General features: G+C 37.7%; 1 protein-coding gene across 1 annotated transcript in view; it reads right to left on the bottom strand.

Moving 5' to 3' along the window:
• Positions 1-1,693: 1,693 nt before the first annotated feature.
• Positions 1,694-18,990, bottom strand: part of WSCD2 (WSC domain containing 2) — a 143,801-nt gene continuing 126,504 nt past the window's right edge. Inside the window, exon 9 of the mRNA XM_053473266.1 lies at positions 1,694-2,382. Coding sequence (XP_053329241.1) covers positions 2,030-2,382 — 353 coding nt within the window. The 3' untranslated portion in view covers positions 1,694-2,029. The remainder of the gene's footprint in view (positions 2,383-18,990) is intronic.

Raw genomic sequence — 18,990 nt, 5'->3', positions numbered from 1 at the left:
AAGGCGTTACTTCTGTGTTTCTAAACCTGCCTGCAAGTGAAGTCCTGTATCAACTACAGCCCTCAGTATCTCATACATTTGGTTTAATGGGAGGTCCTCAGTAAGTCTCCCCTCTATAAACTAATGTTAAATCTTTCTTTCACACATTGGTGCAAATGTAATAAAAAATGTAAAAGTCACTATTAAAAAACTCTATCTCACAAATATATCTGTCATTCCTAAAACATATTTCATCAAAAAAGGAATTATTTAGTTAATTTAGCTAATTAACATCAAAAGCTGAATATTTTAGTGCAAATGCTTCCTCTAGTCACACCTCAACTTGTAGTACAAGTACAGTGAAATTAAGTTATATGATTCAGATATTTCTTTTACTTACATTCCATATTTACAAACTATCTTTACAGAAAGATTAATGTGTGTTTTATCAAGTTCCAACTTAAGGGACCCAAACATTAACCCATTAAACATCCCTTTGGTGCTATGTAGATAGGCTGTTTACCCCAGCATTATCTCATGCTAAAACAAGAAGGGGAAAAAAAGAAAATAAATTATCAAATAAACATCAAATACATTTAAATAGAACACAATTTAAATATTATTATAAAAGAAATGAAATCTTACTAAATAGCTTGAAACTTGTTGAATCTTAGCATGATGTAATAGTTTTCAACTACAACATTTAAGTTGTTATGCATGTACAAAGCAATATGGGAGTCTAGTGTTTGATTAGTGTGTTCCTAAGTATTGTGATATGTGTGTCCTGCTTGTAAACTAATATTGAATGTGTATTATATGGACAGTCCTGTAGCCCTGCAAGAAGAAAACACATCAAAGTTCACAGTTTAGGACAGGATGCAGTGGTGTGCTAACCATTAGACATAATACGCGTACGTAGAAACGTACATTGGCTGAATGGTAGTTGCTGCACTGTACAGGCTACTGTAAGGTGGGTGCTCAGCACGGTTACATTATGTAAGTGTCTCTTATTGTGTTGATGTAGGAAAGAATACATAGTATAAATATGTGCATGGCCAATATAAAGAAGTGCTCCAGAGACTTGTTCCGACTCTGAACCCGGAGGCCATCCTCTCAGACGGGAAGAGCAAAGATTTCAACAAAGGAAGGGATTCTTTAAAGTAAGGGCAATAAAAGTATGGAATCCACTGCCAAGATCCTATCAAATACAATGGATGCCTTCAAAAGGGGTCTGGGTTTTATTATTATTATTATTATTATTTTTTTTAGAAAATCTGAACATACAGGGTCTTTTGGAGTCAAGAAAGGCATGTTCTCCTAATTAGTAAAATTCATAAAATAGCTTAGATTGGGATTTTTTGCCTTCTTTAAGGATCAAAAGCAGTAAGGATATGCAAAATAGTTGAAACTGACGGGATTTTTTCAACCAAAATTACTATGTTATTACTATGTTACTATGCTTGAGAGTTGTGGATGTATGTGTTTTTATGTGTATATACTGTATGGGCGTTGAGATAGCTAAAAAAATATTGGATGAAAAATAGTCATTATGCCACTCTTCATTATTCAGTGGTGCACCAAAAACTAATGATTCAAGCGGGAACTCCAGTCATAGACACAGACATGAAACTCAGACTCAACACACATTAATTAATCAGAAAATGACATAAAAAGACCCACCTTATCTCACAAAAAAAAACTGACATCAAATATCTTGATGATATAATTGACCATTTTTTTCAGTTCTTAACAGAAAATATCAGAATGCCACTAAAATATCTTCTTTGCTTCAAGCCTTGCATTAATGCAATATTTGTAATTTTTCCAAAAATCGCACAGGGATTTCTGCGTAGAGAGAAAAAAATAAGTGCATCAAAATGTCCTTCCTGTCTGCCAGACTTTTCAAGCATTGATTGGCGCTAATTGTTTCATGCACATAATTCTTTAATCGTTGGTAGCAGCAGAAAAAAAAATCATGAAAAACCACCCACTGGGTGGAATTAATTATCAGCTGGAATTTGTATCCCAGAGAAATTGTCAACTATTGTCATCATCTTGGATAATAGTCTTCTGGAACTCCAGTAAGGTTTTTGAGCTTCAAAGCTTTATCTACTGTTCTAATGTAGTTGTTGATCATCTTTCTCATGTCTGTTGTGTATGGGTCATATTCAAGTTTCCTCAGGCCAGAACGTTTAAAATTACCATCTTTCTGGCCTTCAACACACAGTAGTCTATCTGCCAAGACAGGGAGACCCAACAAGTTGATCATCCGCTTTAGCTCAACAAAAAGATCTTGTTTAAGGTCTTCAAAATGTACAAGCAACACATTTCTTCCATACTTCAGCCAGTCCAGTGTATGTGTGGCCCACCAAGGTGCATAGTTGTTTACGAATTCAGGCCATTCTGAAAACAATACATAGAGATGGCCATGTTAAACAAATTATAATAAAGTAGATGTATTATATGCCATATATATGTAAACACACAACAACACTCTATTTTCAAGTCTCTAGGGACAGCAATTTGTTTTCTTTATACCTCTGTCCTATTTCACTGACAATGTCCAATGCTTCATTTTCTTTAATGCTGAATTCCCACTCACTCATATGACTCAGTTGTACACATAAATACTAAACAGCTGATTTATAAGCATCTATGTGTTGTGATATATTGAATTATTTGCAGCAAAAATAAGCATTACACATTTTACAGTTGCTCGGTTGCTTAAGCAAATCACACCTTGTGTCATCGGGGGGGCGCTGTACCGATCCAGCAGCATCTTCATTATACTGCTCAATGTTGTCTATTGTGACACCACTGGAAATTAATGCCCAACTTACATTCAGGTGGTATCAGTGTTACCGGGCTAAAGTGTCCAGTTGTGATTTTCCTCGGTAGGGAGTAGTGATTACTAGAACACAGTACATTCTAGCAATCTTCATATTCTTAAAAAACCATTGTTTTGAGGAAGAGGTTAATCTAAACAAATAACCAGACTTTAATTTTGCGTGACTTATTTTTATGCAAGCTTCACAAGGACTTTTTACTGTATATATAGAGCACTGCTTGGCAAATACCTTCAAAGCTACTCCATTGCAGCATTTTCAGAAACTACCACTAGTTCTTCTCCTGTAATATAACAGCCTGTATTATAGTATATAGTAATTAATGTATCATTATAAAAATGGCTCAGCGAGTGCTATTCCTCCATGTATGTCAAAAAGTCTAGGGGGGTTTCCATTTTGTTTTGCAAGAAACTACCTTTTGTGGTTGAGTCTGTAACTAAGGCCCCCGATGGAAGGTACCTTATCCTTACTATTAAGTTATATACTGAAACATTTATGTTGGTTAATGTTTATGCCCTGTCTCTTGGACAAACTGCTTTTTTGAATAAAGTTTACGAGCTTTTAAAAAATAATAATAATAAAGTGAATATTAGCAGGGTCTGAGATATGGCTTCTACACAAGACAATGCTTTTTGCAATGACCACTACGGAGATTTAGTGATATCTGCCACATTGGGTTTGAGGTTTTCATAATTACAGAAGAAAATACTAGAGAAACCCACTAGAGCAATATTTATCAGCTTAATGAGAACAAAGCATGTTTATGTAATTGTTTTTGCTCATTACAGTACCTTTGCTTTCTCAATATACAAGCTATATGGATCTGAAGACAACTGCACTGCAAGTGAAGTCATTTCAGCACTGCGGCACTTAATGTTAGGAGTACAGCCTTGTGCATTTATGTTTGAAAAGGCTTAGAGGACATTAGGAGCAGACAATGTGAGTCAGCGTCTATAATTTTTGAAATGCCTGATTAATGTTTCTGTTCTCTGCACTGAATAAGTCAATTGGTAGATTTAGCCAAATGGAAGTTTGAAGCATGCTCATTCATAAGGGTCATTAGACAGAATGGTGGGAAGCGAACCTCTGCGCTTCAGAAATTAATCCTATTCATTTAAATAAGATTCAGTATTTCTCAGACATAAAAATTGAAGTTAATATGCAGCCAATTAATTGCATTTTTACTAGATGGGGCAACGTACCTACAGAAATGTGTGTTTGCATTGTAGTAGGAATTCTTATTAAGTTTGATTCCCTTTTTAGCTTTCGAGTGCTATTTATCTCTGCCTGTTGCACTCAGTACAGGTATTCATCAATCAATATACAGGGTGTTGTCCTCTTCTTTCCGTAGGTCTCATATACATAATCTCTTTGCTTTCTTTAATAGTTTGTTAAATAAATCAATTTCCTTCAAGGGCACATATGGTAGCTGTTTCAGCTTCACTGACCAGTAAACAGTTCCCAGCTTTCACAAAAGGCAAACGGCAACTATATTTCTCCAAGACACAGCCTTGAATTGGAAATATAATTTTAGACATCATCTCCATTTTATTTAAAACTCGTTCGGAAATGTGACTTTTACAGCTTCTTTTATTCATGTGCATTTGTGCAGCTTGTGATCAGAGCACTTAGCAATACAAAATCATCATCAGCAAGAATGTGCTTTGATCCCCACAGCATTATAATCCACACTTACAAGTTATTGTACTGTATTGTATTATTTCAAAGATGCATCACGTCATTGATCACTGAGAGTTCAAGGGAAGTTCACTCACAGTTAATTAAATGCTACTTACATCTTAATTGCTGGTGTCCCCATGACACACATATACCTCCCGGGGGCCAGGGCTATAGAGCCCAAATGCTCAGCAGATTACTTGCTGATGTGTAATTTTCTTTTTTAAATCACATGCTATTGAATCATACCAAAGAATCCCAGGACACATGAGAAAATTAGAAGCAACGGAAATAACAAACAAGATTTACTAACACTGCAGGTCTATTTAGTATTCACATGCAAGTTGGATAACAATGTAACAGCAACTTTACATGTTGAATAGAAGTGCAACTCACAAACTGACCAAAGCTAACGCATTTTGGGGGGACTGAGTTGAAAAAGCAAGCAACTCACATATTTATTGACCACAGAGGGTTGCAAGGTGAGAAAGAAAGGATTTAAAAATGCAACAGGTGTTCCCAGGAGCAACTATTAACTGGGGGTGTTCATATTTCCCTGTCACATGCGCTGAGGTTTTTTTTACCCTCATCCCCATTCCATGCTTAAGCATATAATGACACAATTTGCTACACAACAACTCATTACCCAGAATTACTGCAGGCCTATGGAAGCAATCAATCCCATTGGTAGAACCTTGCTTGTACATAAAGCAGTTTTTAGTTGGTATTTTATCCAGTATGTAAGTAAGATGCGGAGACTCACAAATTGAAAAAAAATGATTCTCTAGAATTAAAACTAGTTGACCTTGATGATTAGGGAAAATAAAAGATATATTTCAGAGACAAAAAAAACAGAACATGCGTAGGCTAAAACAACTCTATTATGCTATAGCAACAAAGCTGACTCCCTCCTAGCAAATACGCTGCAACAAGCTGCTACTAAACTAAAAATACCTCATTCTAAACCACACACAGGCTTCCAAATCTGCAATCCCAAACTAATCTGAGATTAATTATTGAGAGATGAATTAGATAATTATTATAATTTAAGGCAATACCCTGACACATAATAAGCTTTTGCTGGTATTTATAATTTCTTAGAAGGTTTGCCTACCCACAAATTTTAAGCAAACCTATCTCAGACGTAGAAGTAGGCCTAGTTTGGAAAGAAGATAAAAGGCATAAAGTCCCAGATCTTGACAGTGTTACAAAATGGTATTATAAGCCATAAGGAAATGCTGAAACACTATTTGCTTAGTCTTTTTAACCAATTCTTTCAAACGAGAATGATTACCATCAGAAATGTTATAGACTCACGTTATGAGTCCTGTAAATCGTAAGAATAATGTGTGATCAACAGCCTGATTTCATTCTTAAATATAAGGCTGTTTGCTAAAATAAAAAGCAATGGATTGATACTTTAATCAAAAATGATTAAGTGGGCTTTGCCAGAGGTAGGCAGGCCTAGTTTTCAGCAATGTTCATCCGGGTACGATAGAGATGGCCCTTTATCTTTTAGTAGAATTGGTCACCAAATGGCATTTGACTGGTGGAATTAGCATTTCGTAGGAGAATTTTTACAAAGGTTTCATTTTAGCTTTATTTCAGCAATTATGGGGCTTTATGTTGGTTCTCGAGCAGTGGTAGTTTTCTATGAAATTTCTTAGATATTACTAATAGAACAGGGCACATTTGCCCCCCTGTTGCCACTCTAGTAGGCTTAGAACTAAAAGTTACAGAGATCAAAATATATATGATATTAATGGGGTTCATTCACTATCTGGAAAAAAGGAGATAAACAGAGTTTAAACTCAACATGTTTCCAGATAATAAAATGGTGGCACTTGGAATGGCGTTCTCATACCGACCCTCCAATCAAGGAAGAGGACATGAAAGAAAGCTCCAGCTGAGGGCAATATTACAGCGCTTGCGGTGACATGCTCTCCCAATCCTCCAGTCCTTTCTCTCACATGGTCACACTGCGCAATAGTTTAGGCAGGTGTGGAAAAAATGCTGTAAAGTTTATTTCAAATCACTATTTGGTATGGCAACCATTTGCCTTCAAAACAGACTTAATTCTTCTAGGTACACTTGCAGAAAGTCAGGGATTTTGAAGGCTTAAACTTGGGTGTATGATTAGGCAATTATAGGTGCTAATGGTCATCCATTTAATATGTAGGTTAAAACAATAATTAACTAAAACCAGAAATAGCTGTGTAGGTGGAATAAACAAGGTGAGTTTGCTGAAGTGAATTTAATGTTAAAAGTCATACACCATGGCAAGACTGAACACAGCAATAAGACGCAAGGTAGTTATACTGCATCAACAAGGTCTTTCCAAGACTAAAATGTCAAGGAGGATAGAGGTTTCCAGATTTTCTATCCAAACACTTTTGGAGAAGCAGAAGAAAATGTTGAGTACCGTAGGCGTAGTGGTAAGGCAAGGAAACTTAAGAGCAGCAAGTGAAAGCCCAAGAGTTACATCTCAGACTCTACAGACCTCAGTTAGCATGTTAAATGTTTATGACAGTACAAATAGAAAAAGACTGAAGACATATGGTTTGTTTGGAAAAAGGTTGCCAAAGTCTCTTCTCTCTAAGAAGAACATAGCAGCAAGGCTTAGATTTGCAAAATTGCAAACAAACCACAAGACTTCTGGAACAATGTCTTTTGAACAGACAAGACCAAAGTAGAGATGTTTGGCCAAAATACATAGTGCCACGTTTGGCGAAAACAACACACAGCATATCAGTGCAAACACCTCATACCAACTCTCAATCACGTTGGTGGAAATATGATAATTCGGGCTTGTTTTGCAGCCACAGGACCTGGGAACCTTGCAGCCATTGAGTCCACCATGAACGCATCTGTATACCAAAGTACTCTAGAGACAAGTTTGAGGCCATCTGTCCGACAGCTAAACAAATGCCTGCAAACGTCAATGAACTGAGGCGATGTCGTGAAAAAGAGTGGGACAAAACTCCTCCACAGTGCTGTGAGAAACTGATAAAGTCATACTGGAAAGCGATTACTTCTAAAGCATCTAAAGGTGTTTCTGCAAGCTATTGAATCATAATGTGTACTTAGTTTTCCCCACATGGCCTCTCCATTTTGTCTTTCTTTTTGTTAAACAAATGATGATACTGTTTAATTTGTCATGTGTTATGTTTTGATATGTAAAACCATAGAAATCAAAGAGGGTGTACTTTCTTTTTCACACGACTGTATATCTACACATTCTCACAAAGCATCACAGATACTTTGTAAATCCTTGTATTTTGAGCAAGCAATCTGGCAACATGTGTAGCAGAGGACTTTAAAACATATACTCACATTTCATGCATTATAGGTGTACTGTAATTACCCTTTAAGAATATTCCTGCGTGTGTAACAATGGGGGTGTCATTACCTCTAGTTTTTTTACATTACACTTAGCCTTAGCTTTAATCATTTCCTAAGAGGGTTTCTTGGCAGACAAGTTTGAGAAATACTGACATACTTACTATGAGTCTATCTCTCCTAATCACAAACTACTTTTATTTTGCTTTTCTTTAGTGCTCTATAAAACAGCTATTTCAAGGATTTGTGGATATGTTACAGGCTTTTATTGAATTGCTGACTTTTTAAGAATGATGTTCTCTGAGTGCTCTAAAAACTCTGTATCCAATCTCAATCATCCATGCACCCTATCTCGGCTACTGCGTGTCATGCATTAAGTCCAACTGTTTGACTTACGTCTAGAGCCTGCAGAAACAATTTTCCTGTGGCAGCTCTTTCTGCGTGATCATCTATATAGGTTGAATACCCATCACATGTGATTAATACTCTGTATAGCAAGATAATCACAGCAAGTCTTATAATGGAACAAGCATACAATAATATTTGGGAGCAAATTATCATATTTTTTAAGGTTGATGTTTACATTTCTCTCCTACTCCCATCACTATGTCCACAATCATCTTTTTGTATTCTCAAACAACTCTATTATTTTTCCACCTCACTATATTTTTAATGCGTCCTCATAACTTTCTTCTTTTTTTTCTCTCATTTCAGGCACTTTTCACTTTCACCAGCTCTCTCCCCAAACTCCCATTCCCAGCTTCACTCACTTTCTCTTCTTCTACTTCTAGCAGTTGGTTATAGCTTTCCATATCCTGGGCCTCTATTATTGTGCTCTTCCCTTTCCTTTGCCACTCAAGGTTCTTGAAACTTCAATAATCTTATCTACATATCCTGCCACTCCTCCTGCCCTGCTTTTAACTTTGCCATCTAGAACACATCTTCTGTGTGTAACAAACTAACGGCCATACGTGGCCATTCCACCTCTAGTTCCCTACACCTTCTTGTTCTCACTGAAAACTGGGTAACCTCATGTATAACTGCTTCTCCCGCTGTAGGCTTCCTACTTTTCGCAACTTGCACTTTTCAACCTATTCCCTCTGCTCCATCATTTTTTTTTCATCTGCGGTTTATGCTATGCTGCTATTCAGTCCCATCTTGATACACTTTACTGTTGTATACCATTCCCCTGGCCCTGCTAATATCTTTCCTAACCACTTCTTTTTATTGCTCTATAATTTGCCAATATTGTATTGCTCTATAATTTGCAAAACACATAAAAATATTGGTTAGTGCATGAAAAGTGTTAAAATGCCACCATCTGAAATACCCTGGTGTGCCTAGTTTTCAAAAATATATAGGGTTGATGGTAAAGTGAATTACCTAGCATAAAAATGGACCAAATAGGACATGGTTGCAGAATGACCAGATGTCAAATCTCCCACTTGGAAAGTGCACACTTCCCAATTGTAGCCTTTTAGCCAGCTAAAAACTATGTATGGGTGGTATCATTGTACTCATTGTTGCTGAACAAGTATTGTGGTGGTGTTTGGCTCTTGAATATACCAGAAGCTGTAAGTTTATACCTGAATTTCAATATATGTGGAAAAAACACCAAAACATTACTACCACAAACTTTGGCAAAAGCTAGTGGTAGAATTAGTGCATGGTAAGTGTTAACATACCACTATTTAAAATACCCTGGGCTGTCATATGGTTTGATGAAGATAAATTGAATTATCTGGGTTCAAAGCACTTCTTGATAAAAGCAATATATGATTTGTGTGGGAACAGTAAATGAGAAAGAAGCAAGAAAGAACAGCTATGGTCAGGAAGGGTACAAAAAGTACCTGATCAGCCAAAACATTATGACTACTGACAGGTGAAGTGAATAACTGATAGACTTGTTCTCGTGGCACCTGTCAGTGGGTGGGATATATTAGAAGCAAGTGAACGTATTGTCCTCAAAGTTGATGTGTTAGAAACAGGTAAAATAGACAGGAGTAAGGATCTGAGTGACTTTGAAAAGGCCAAATTGTGATGGCTAGGAGACTTGGTCAGAGCATCTCTAAAACTACAGCTCTTGTGGGGTGTCCATGGTCTGCAGTGGTCAGTACCTACCAAAAGTGGTCCAAGGAAGGAAAAGTGTTGAACTGGCGACAGGGTCGGGTAAAGGCTGGCACATCTGGTCAAATTCAACTGTAGCTCAAATTGCTGAAAAAGTTAATGCTGGTTCTGACAGAAAGGTGTCAGAACACACAGTGCATCACAGTTTGTTTGTTTTCATATGGGGCTGCTTAGTCACAGACCATGCTGGCCTCGGTCCACTGCCAAACGTGCCTGCAATGGGCACATGAGCATAACAACTGGACCACGAAGCAATGGAAAAAGATGGCCTGGTCTGATCAATCACATTTTCTTTTACATCAGGTGGATGGCCGGGTGCATGTGCATCGCTTACCTGGAGAACAAAAGGTACCAGGATGCATCTATGGAGGCCCCAACTTGAGATTTACAGGACTTAAAAGATCTGCTGCTAACATCTTGGTGCCAGATACCACAGTACACCTTCAGAAGTCTAGTGGAGTCCATGGCTCGATGAGTCAGGGCTGTTTTGGTGGCAAAAGGGAGACCTACACAATATTAGGCAGGTGGTCATAATCATAACTAGAAACCACATGGCCCTGATGTGAAAATTGCCCTGGGGCCCCCAACTCCGGTTTCTTCTTTTCCCCCCTTCCATCATACACTCTGGCACACATATGGAAACACACTTACACAAATTACACACACTTACTCATACTTACTAACACACACACGTACACATTCATTCAGTCTAACACACACTCCATTTCACCCATCTACACGTACATGCTCACACACCTACACATCCATGCTCATACACACAATTCCACACCAATTCTCACACACACAATTACACATCAATGCTGACATACACAATTACACATCCATGCTCACACACACAATTACACATCCATGCTCACACACACAATTACACATCCATGCTCATACACACAATTACACATCCATGCTCACATACACAATTACACACCCATGCTCATACATATATATATTATATATATATATATATATATATATACACAAACACATTTGCACATATACATACATCCTGCCCCTGCTTACCTCTAACCGCTCCAGCAGCTTTATCTCCTACAGCTTTTGTTTCACTGCAGGGTCACATGACCCCAATACGCTCCTGTCTCCCCATGCCAGTTCAAAATAATAAATGGAATGGAGCTGTTCAGGTCGGGAGGGACCTTTCTAAACTATCTTGAACAAGGGGTCACAGACGGGGTCGACCCCTGTAGTTACGCCAGTGTATAAAGGGCATCACAGTATAAAAAAGGGCAAAAGAATATGAGTGCAGCAAGCACTCAGGAGGTACAGTAAAATTCTCAACATCATAGTTCAGTTCTTGGTATTACCATCCTGAAGTCTGTTAAAAAAAACCTTACTGCCTTTGTTGGAAGGAAAATAATGAGATTAGAATGTTAGAATCCTTTAGATGTGGATTTTAAACAAATTACACCAGAGGAGTTCATAACTCAACAGCTTCACATGCCAGGCGCTGATGTGTCTGTAATTTCCGAAATTTAATGCTATGGTGTAGTATGATGGATTAATCTAATCAGATCACTGTGCCTGGGTTATGCCCTTGTACATTGTAATAAAGACACTGCACCAAATATTTAACAGTGTAAGAGTTAATTAAACCTAGGGTTTCTTGTTAATTGTTCTTGACAATAAAATCATGCAATGAGACTAAGGATGTGGTATAAAATTGTTCTAAAAATCTGACTTCTGAGATTCCATTATAAGGTACAAAAGCCTCTGAATATAAATGTATGTTTCTTAAAGGACCAATGCCTGATTAATAGTGTAAGTCCATTTAATTCCCCAAAGATTCATTAAACACAGTATCTGTTTCATTTAACACTTACAGGACTATTCACCTTGCATAATCACACCACATAAAACTTTGCTTTGGAACAACTCCAGGCAAATCATAAAATTAATGCCATGGAACAAAATACTGATTTTTAAATAGCCTTTAGCAAAGATTAGTAAGTGCAACCATTCAACACTGTTCTTCAACACTGGAAAGATGGACAACCAGCATTTGAGCACAGCAATGCAGGAAAGGATTAATAATGGATAGGCCAGTAATACTCCAGAGAGTTATTGATTAACAAAGGATCACTATGGTTGAGTCAGCTCACAGCTTATGACAGACAGATGTCAAACACAGTCTAGAACTGATGCCAATTCGGTGGTGTCGTAAAAAAAGTAGCGTCTTTTTTATGATTAATGTGGACTTTGCATAAATAAACAATATACCGTGTCTGCTCGGTTATAAGACGACCCTCAAAATCTGAATATTAATTTAGAAAAAAATTAAAGCCTGAATATAAGACAACCCTATAAGAAAAATTAGTTTCTTATTAGTAAATATGAATTCACATGTAAACTATTTTTTAATTTTTAATAAAAACTATGAGAAAAATTCATTTTTTATTTCCTTTTATTTGCCAACCTGCCCCCCAGTTATGCACATCTGCCCTGTGGCTTGCTTCTCTGCCCCCAGATATGCCTCTCTGCCCCCTCTGATATGCCTCTCTGCCCCCTCTGATATGCCTTATACCCCCTATATGCCACCCTCCCCCAGATATGTCTTATACCCCCTTTATGCCACTCTGCCTCCCTGGTATGGCACTCTGCCTCCCTGATATGCCACTTTGCCCCCCAAATATGCCTTATACCTCCCTATATGCCACTCTGCCCCCTGATATGCCTTATACCCCATATATGCCACTCTACCCCAGATATGCCATATACCTACCCCCTATATACCACTCTGCCTCCCTGATATGCCACTTTGCCCTCCCTATATGCCACTCTGCCCTCAGATATGCTTTATACCCCCCTATTTGCCACTCTGACTCCCAGATATACCTTATTCCTCCCTATATGCCCCCTTGACTTACAGATACATCCCTAGACTTGTCCCCCATGCTCCAGACTCACAGGTGTCAAGTGGGGACAGCTGGTGGATGTCTGCACGATGAGCGCAGACAACCTCCACTGCTACCCGGTACTTCCGATGGGGCTTCTATGACTGAGCACCGGAAAAATCTTTTATTTTTCTCACAATTCTTTTTTTGAACTTTTCGACCCAACATTCATGCTGCCACATCAAGCCTGGCACCCCAAATATTTCCACTTAAGTGATAAAGCCAACATCCCACTAAAGGGGACCCACATTTTGACCGTTTATATAATCCTAGGCCCAATATGATTTTTTGTTTCTAATACATTTTCCGAAAGATACACCCCCAACAGAATGTCTACATGGATGAGTACCTTCGTCTCTTCAAAGACACGCTGCATTTCAGGTAGTATATCCTCACAAAAGAGTCTAGGTATGGGGTGAAATTTAACCGTCCATTATACATTACTTGGACAATTTTCTATGTGTTGGTCTGGCCGGGTCTTCTCAGTGTGCCGTGTTGCTGGCCATGGTAAAACAAGTGACTGGCTGTTTCGGTGTCCCGTTGGCGCTGGACAAGACTGAGGGCCCGTGTAGTTTGTTGTGTTTTTTGGGCATAGAAAGTAATTCTGAGGAGATGGTTTACAGGTTGTGCAAAGTTACATTGCGTCTGTTACAGTCTTTGTTAGGAAAGTTGAACTTTGCATCTAAGATCATGCCTACGGGGCGGGTTTTTCTATGCGCCTATCGTTGGCCACGACCGGGGTGGTTGCCCTTCACCATTATGTTCGCCTGACCAATTCATGTCGGTGGCAATGATTTGTGGACAGTCCCTATCAGGGTCCTGATCGCTAATATTAAGGCGGATTTGCAGTAGCTTTGGGCGGCGTATCCAGGCACAGTCTTTGTCTAGTCCGAGATCGTTAGGCGTTTGTTATGGCTGCCGCGCTAGGGGACTCCGGCAGTTCCAACAGGTGGATATGCCCATATCAGCCAGTAACTTAATTGGTTATAATTGTTATTGTTTTTGGTGTTGACTGTGAAAGGAATGTTAATAAAGCTGGTTATACACTGTGTCAAAATGTGTTTTTGGCAAGTAAAAGGTTAATGTTGGAATTGAAGTTTAACCATTAAAAAAACTTGTTTTGAGTGTCGCAGTTCTGTGGTACTTCAATTACTTTTGTTTGATTCGTTTGCTGCAAAAATACATCCATACCTGACAACGTTAACATGTGTGATATATTTGAATCCGGCAGTATATTCCTGGACTGTATGCGTGTTTTTTATGCATGAACAATACGTGATATTGTTATCTAGTCACTTTATAGTACTGCAAATTTAATGTCACGGGTGACTGTTCCTTATAATGTATCCAGTAATAAACCTTGTTGTATGCCCCATATAGACTATAGCACATGTGATACTTTTGTGCTTGGTGTGCTAACTGTAATTGCATATGCCATTACAGTCAATCTTTCCCATTTTGTCATTTTGAAGTTTGATTACTGCAGGCGGATACAAACCAATGCCTGCCATTTATTTATTATTGCATAGTATAGTTTACACTTCACTTATTCCCTGGACAAAGCTGATTAATTATGATATTTTATAGCACAACATTAATAATTTATGCTAGCCCTGCCATTGTGACAGACCCATATTTTAAAGTAATTCTCTGCGAACCTCTTTCATAATAAGGCCAATAGCACTTTAACTGACAGTGATTATGCAGCTGGCTACCACAGCCTGCCACAGCAAAATGCACACCCTCCACCCATTGATGATGTACAACTCCCATGATCCTAAACACAGATATACCATAATGGAATGGTATACTCAGTGTGTAGGCAATACTAATTCTACTATTATTAGTATTATTATTATCATCATAAAACATGGAGCCTGGGTGTGCAATACAATCCTACCATGCACTTGTGGATTCAAATAAATTATATTCAAAACCCCTATTTCATTTTATGTTCTACTCTTTTTTTTTTTCTTTTCCTACTGCAGTAATCACTAAAAGAGATTAATAGACCACACCTGAATGCCAATTGCAATGAAAGCAGTCTTTCTTCACGGCAGACTTTCATAGCTATTGACAGAACTATAACTCTGTAATATTAGGTCCCATATATTACATTCTTGTGGGATCATAATGTGCATTTTCCAATTTAGCTGCATCGCTAGTGTAGTGCTGTTGTGTTGGAGCTCATTGCTTGATAATCCAAGACATAGCTGCCAACTCTCCTGATTTGCAAGCAGAATACTTTTCTTGCTCTAATATCCAGCAGTCTTGGCATTAGAAAGATATATTTGATACTTATTAATCAACATATTGCTGTTGTGCATTAATGGATTAGATTGTTGGCTTAACCATGCACCAAGACCATTGGACTCAAGTCCCTAAGAGCCAAAGACTGATACTGGGAGTTTCATATACGGTATATTTATATAATTATTCTTTAGTAAGAATATTCTATTAGTTTTCATGGACACCTTGCCAGTTTTGCCAGCCTGCACTAGACATGCTCTAGATACATAGCTCCTGTTATATTTTCTTAATAATGCGTAAAATACTGCTTATTTATACAAAATATTGCTGGGCAATAAAGGTATGGATTTCACTGCCAACAGAGGTTGTTCTATCAAATACAATTAATGCCTTCAAAATACATACAGGGTTATAAATGACAGAATAAATATTTTGCCTGCTTTTGGATCAAAAGCAGGAAGAATAGGTAGAAAGATTGAACGTGATGGTCTTTTTTCCAACCCAAATTCCTATGTTAATAAATCCTGAACATGCCTGACATCATTAGGACCCTTAAAAATAATGTTTGACACCCCTGCCATATTTCTAACTATGGAGAGTTTGGTAATGTTTCCTAAGAAAGAATAGTCAGTAGTCACTTAATCTGGTAAAAAAAATGTTCTTCTTAAATGGCCTTTGCCTTAACCAGGTTCATGAATATTTCATCCAAGGTTACTCTTACAGTACCCATCACCAACCTTTCAACCTCTATTCTTGTAAAATCCAAGTAAATTGGATGAAAAGCTAGGGACCGAGTTGTAGAGTAAGAACTATTACTGATGTGTGGATAGAGAGATGATTTTTTCCCAGTAAAATCTAATGGCTTGATAGTTTGTGACATATTGACATATGATTCATGCTATATCATTGCAGCTCGGATGCCCGTGTGCCTTCTAAGTGGAAGGTCTGGTGTCAGTGGGGAAACTGTTGTTCTGAAAGACTTTGCTTCATTGAGCTAAATGGATATTAAGTTTGGATCACTGCCAAAGCACAACTGGAACACACATATGCGTTCCCAGAAGACAGCATGCATGTCCGCTTCAACATCTATTGAAAAAGTGTATGTATTAGACATGATCAGCTAACATGAGATAGCCTGATCTAAGTACACCAAGTTCCTAAATGTTGCATGATCTTTAAATTAAAATGAATTTCTTATGTACAGAAGCATGTACATTCTTTATTAACCTCAGCTCCACTTATCAGCTGGGGCTTAGCTCTTAATTAATCTTAAACGGTTTAATGTAAAAGAACAGTACAAACTGCTTGATTGTATTAAATATTTCTAATTATTTTAATACATATGTTTGATGATATATGTGGACATATACATACATATACTGTATTTTAGAAACATAGTTAACAAGGAAGGAAGCATGCCTTTACATAAGGAATTCCACAAAGAATGTGGTCAGTTGAAGGGGGGAATTAATTAAAAATTAACTTTTTGACACATATATCAGCTTCAATGAAGAAACAGAATTTGATGTCAGATAAAAATCATGCAGCTCTTCTAGTCTGCCCATTTTTCCTGCTGTAAAGACTCAGGCTTTGATTAACCATTGGTCTCATCTTAGATTCCAGTTAGCCATTTGCATATGCCATGCATGTTTAAATTCCCTTAATGTATTTTTGTGTTAGTTTTAACACGTTCACGTAAAAAAACTAAAAACTTGGTGACATTAAGAAATTAAATGTGTTCTAGCTAGGGAACAGTAGCAAAGCATTATATGGACACATGTTACAGCCGGGCTATATAAATGAAACTGGCCAATCTAATATATGTAAATATGATAGTGACTGGATTCAGTTTCTTCACAAAGCAAAACAATAAACAAACAATCCTTTGAATTTTCATTATCATGAACTGACAGTAATATACATTACATGTAATATAAATTACATGGTATTTGATAAGAGAAATAATAAGAGAAAGGGCAGGTTCAGAGGAGTGTAGTGAGAAGGGCATAGGGGTGACCACATGTCTCGGATTGCCCTGGACACGCGGGACTGTCCGAGCACCGAGCAGTTGCTGAAAAACTTCATGAGCGACCGTTCGGCGCCCCTCTCTCTCCTCCGCGTCATAAAAGAAAAAAGACGATGTTTCATTTCCAGGACGCGGAGGAGAGAGAGGGGCGCTGAGCGGTCGCTCATGAAGTTTTTCAGCAACTGCTCGGTGCCCCTCAGTCTCCTCTGCAAGGCCTCTAGCTCGGTCGCGGTGCGGGCATGTCATGTTGAGCGGCAGAATATGTCATACAGAGCAGGGAGACAGAGGCCTTGCGCACCCACCGCAGGACTTCTGGAAGTTAAGTGAACTACAAAGTGGGGAGACGTAGTCTTATTCCACCGGAATGATGCAATTAGCAGGTAGATACCATTGGGTTCTGTATTGATAAGACCAAATTTCAAACTGTGTAACAAATTTACCTTTTCATTTTTAAGCCACAATAAGGTAAATTTACTGTTCTCGTGTTGGAGGCTTTATACAGCCAAAACCTGTGGCAACTCAGGGATCCCATGAGATTTGCTACCACAAGTTGAAAAGATCTGGTAACTACTATCTCTGGCAAACATTAGTAACGTAACATTAGTAAACATTTGCTTCTTTTAAGTAGCATATGGTAAAATGAAGAGAGTTAGCTCAGTTGTTGCCAATATGTAGTCTACATCTACCATGGCTAGTTTTTGGGGGGCTGGTAAAGGTGTTGTATGCTAAACAATAGCTACAGCTCTACCCACTTGCTACACACGGGATAGACTCCCATGTATTTAGCTTGATCTTAAAGAGAAAAGGTAAAAAGTCCAATTCTGGATAGTGGCATTACTGCTACACAGGTGTTTGCAACTACAAGGTGGCAGCCAAAAATAACTCTAGGGAACAATAATGTTCGTTAAAAGTATGGATGTTGACATTCTTTATTTTTATTCTCCTTCTGTACAGGTATTTTATTACATGTGTTTACCTTACTGTTAATTTTGTATATTCTCATTTTTAATGTTACTATTTATCATAATTTGTTGGTTCTCCAGGCAAAAATGCAATATATCTGGACATAGGTTGTCCCAAGCTGAAAATAAAGTCAACATCCCCTACATCCAGAATCTATATACCTTCGGCTTCCCGTACATTATTATTATTCTATTATAGTAATTACCGTATATACATGAAATGGATCAGTAATATAGTACAGACATTGTTAATGTTGTAAATGACTATTATAGCTGGAAACGGCTGGTTTTATTGGAATATCGTTATAGGCATACAGAGGCCCTTTATCACTCCCATCACTCCAATGACACGTTGTGCTAGCTAATCCAAGCATAGATTTAAAAAGCTAATTGTGCTGCTGAAAGCAGCAAAGTGACCCCAAACTTTTGAATGGTAGTGTGTATAAATATATATATATATATATATATATATATATATATATATATATATACAGTATGTACACTGAAAGTCTTGTCAATTCACAGTTAATTTACTGTTTTGCATGTTTTAATAATACACTTCTCCTTAAACACGAGCCCTTAAAACTAAATATATATAAAACTATTTGTAATAAGTTAGCCTGCCGATGCTTTTCCATTCTCCTATTAATCTGGATAAAATGCTATTGATTTTTGTTTCTGCTTCAGTGCAGAGAATGTTCTGTTTCATAAGCCTGATAATTCGAAAACTACTGCATAGCGAACAGCCGAATATAGCAGAAAATGATCTCATATACATTTTACAGACAGAGAAAGAGCAGTAAGTGTTCTTATTAGAAATCTAACATTCCCCATCTGGGTGTGATAAAAGCAAATCT

The sequence above is a fragment of the Spea bombifrons genome, chromosome 1, assembly GCF_027358695.1.
Source record: "Spea bombifrons isolate aSpeBom1 chromosome 1, aSpeBom1.2.pri, whole genome shotgun sequence".
Taxonomy (NCBI): domain Eukaryota; kingdom Metazoa; phylum Chordata; class Amphibia; order Anura; family Pelobatidae; genus Spea; species Spea bombifrons.
This window is presented reverse-complemented; position numbering and strand designations above follow the sequence as displayed.